Raw genomic sequence first — 1,735 nt, forward strand, 5'->3', positions numbered from 1 at the left:
TGAACTGAGATCATTTTTAGATTAATGAATATATCAAAGACAATTATAAAAGAGCAGCTAACATAGGGGAGAAGGGAATTAGAGGTTGGAAAATAATAACACTGATTGTAATAATTACATTAGATATATTTAGAATCAGAATAAATATTTCAAAATCTGTCTTTCACTTTATTTAATCTAGATCTTAAGACACTTAATTGCACAAGACTTTTCATGGTAGACGTTTGTTACTTATGTTAGAGCACATTTTTTGGAAGTCGTGATATTACTTGATTCTTTCCTGTTGCGAATATTTATGTGAGGCGTTAACTAACAACTTTTTATTTAACTCGACAGGATGAAGGAAGTGGAAAAACAAGTATAGAGGTTCACGCTTTCTTTATTTTTCTTCTTCTTCTGACGTTTCTTCTACCTTTTCTTCTTCTCACTTTTCTTCTTTTTTCCTTTTCTTCTTCTCGCTTTTCTTCTTTTTCCTTTTCTTTTTCTCTCATTTCTTCTTTTTCCTTTTCTTTTTCTTTCATTTCTTCTTTCTCCTATTCTTTTTCTTTCATTTTTTTTTTTCGTTCTCTTAATTTTCCTTACCTTCTTCTTGTTCTTCTTCTACCTTTCCTTTTTCATCTTCTTCATCATTATCTTCTTTTCCTTCCCTTTCTTCTTCTTCTTTTTTACATAGGATAACTTCCAAGTAAAAGAATGTATTGGAAAACTAAGATTTAAAATGTAAGCATATATATAAAAAAAAATTCTTGTAGTAATATACAATTTTTTATGATTTGCATATGAGGGAATACATTATAAGAAAAAACTTTTTAATTGCACAGCGACAGAATGGGTGACTCAGCCGCAGCCTCGCTCTTAGCCGAGAGTACGTCCCTCGCGCAGAGCACTCTGGAGCGTGCCACCCTCACCCGCCAGTCGCGTTCCACTAACCACACCACAAGGTACGGCCCTGCCTTGGGGTTGAGGGTTGTAGATTTTATAGTATAGGGTGGTTTTGTATGGTATGGCTTATTTTAGGCCGAATAGCATTGCAAAAGATATGGTATCGTTGTTATAGATTATTTTTATCAATTTACAATACTCTGAATTATTTGTTTCTTCCTTTTATGTGAAGATTTCTTTGCATAAAGCGGATAGTTGTAGTTAATGACACACTTTTGTCTGATTTCTAATCCGTATATTTTGTTTAATTTCTAATCAGTATATTTGGTTTAATTTCTAATCAGTATATATGGTTTAATTTCTAATCAGTATATTTGGTTTAATTTCTAATCCGTATATTTGGTTTAATTTCTAATCAGTATATTTTGTTTAATTTCTAATCAGTATATTTTGTTTAATTTCTAATCAGTATATTTGGTTTAATTTCTAATCAGTATATTTGGTTTAATTTCTAATCAGTATATTTGGTTTAATTTCTAATCAGTATATTTTGTTTAATTTCTAATCAGTATATATGGTTTAATTTCTAATCAGTATATATGGTTTAATTTCTAATCAGTATATTTATTATATATTTCTTCCCAATCCTAGCACTGACAGAGAGACGACCCCAAAACGGAGCGAGGCAAACCATGGGGAGAGCGGATTCTTCTGGGGCCTTGTGGTGGTTCTCCTCATCTTAGCGTCAGGGAACCTCCTCCTCACCTTCTTCGCTATGGGGGTCCTTCGGCTCGGCTATGGCATGGAGAGCATCGAAATCTTACCTGATACGAGGTGAGTGAAACGTCTTTTC

At 32.7% G+C, this 1,735-nt stretch overlaps 1 protein-coding gene across 1 annotated transcript in view; it reads left to right on the plus strand.

The window, feature by feature from the left end:
* LOC119592176 (beta-sarcoglycan-like) overlaps positions 1-1,735 on the plus strand; it is a 4,683-nt gene that overhangs the window by 244 nt on the left and 2,704 nt on the right. Inside the window, exons 2-3 of the mRNA XM_037940999.1 lie at positions 822-941; positions 1,534-1,716. Of these exons, the coding sequence (XP_037796927.1) occupies positions 829-941; positions 1,534-1,716 (296 nt within the window). The 5' untranslated portion in view covers positions 822-828. The remainder of the gene's footprint in view (positions 1-821; positions 942-1,533; positions 1,717-1,735) is intronic.

This window comes from Penaeus monodon, chromosome 29 (genome assembly GCF_015228065.2).
Source record: "Penaeus monodon isolate SGIC_2016 chromosome 29, NSTDA_Pmon_1, whole genome shotgun sequence".
NCBI lineage: Eukaryota > Metazoa > Arthropoda > Malacostraca > Decapoda > Penaeidae > Penaeus > Penaeus monodon.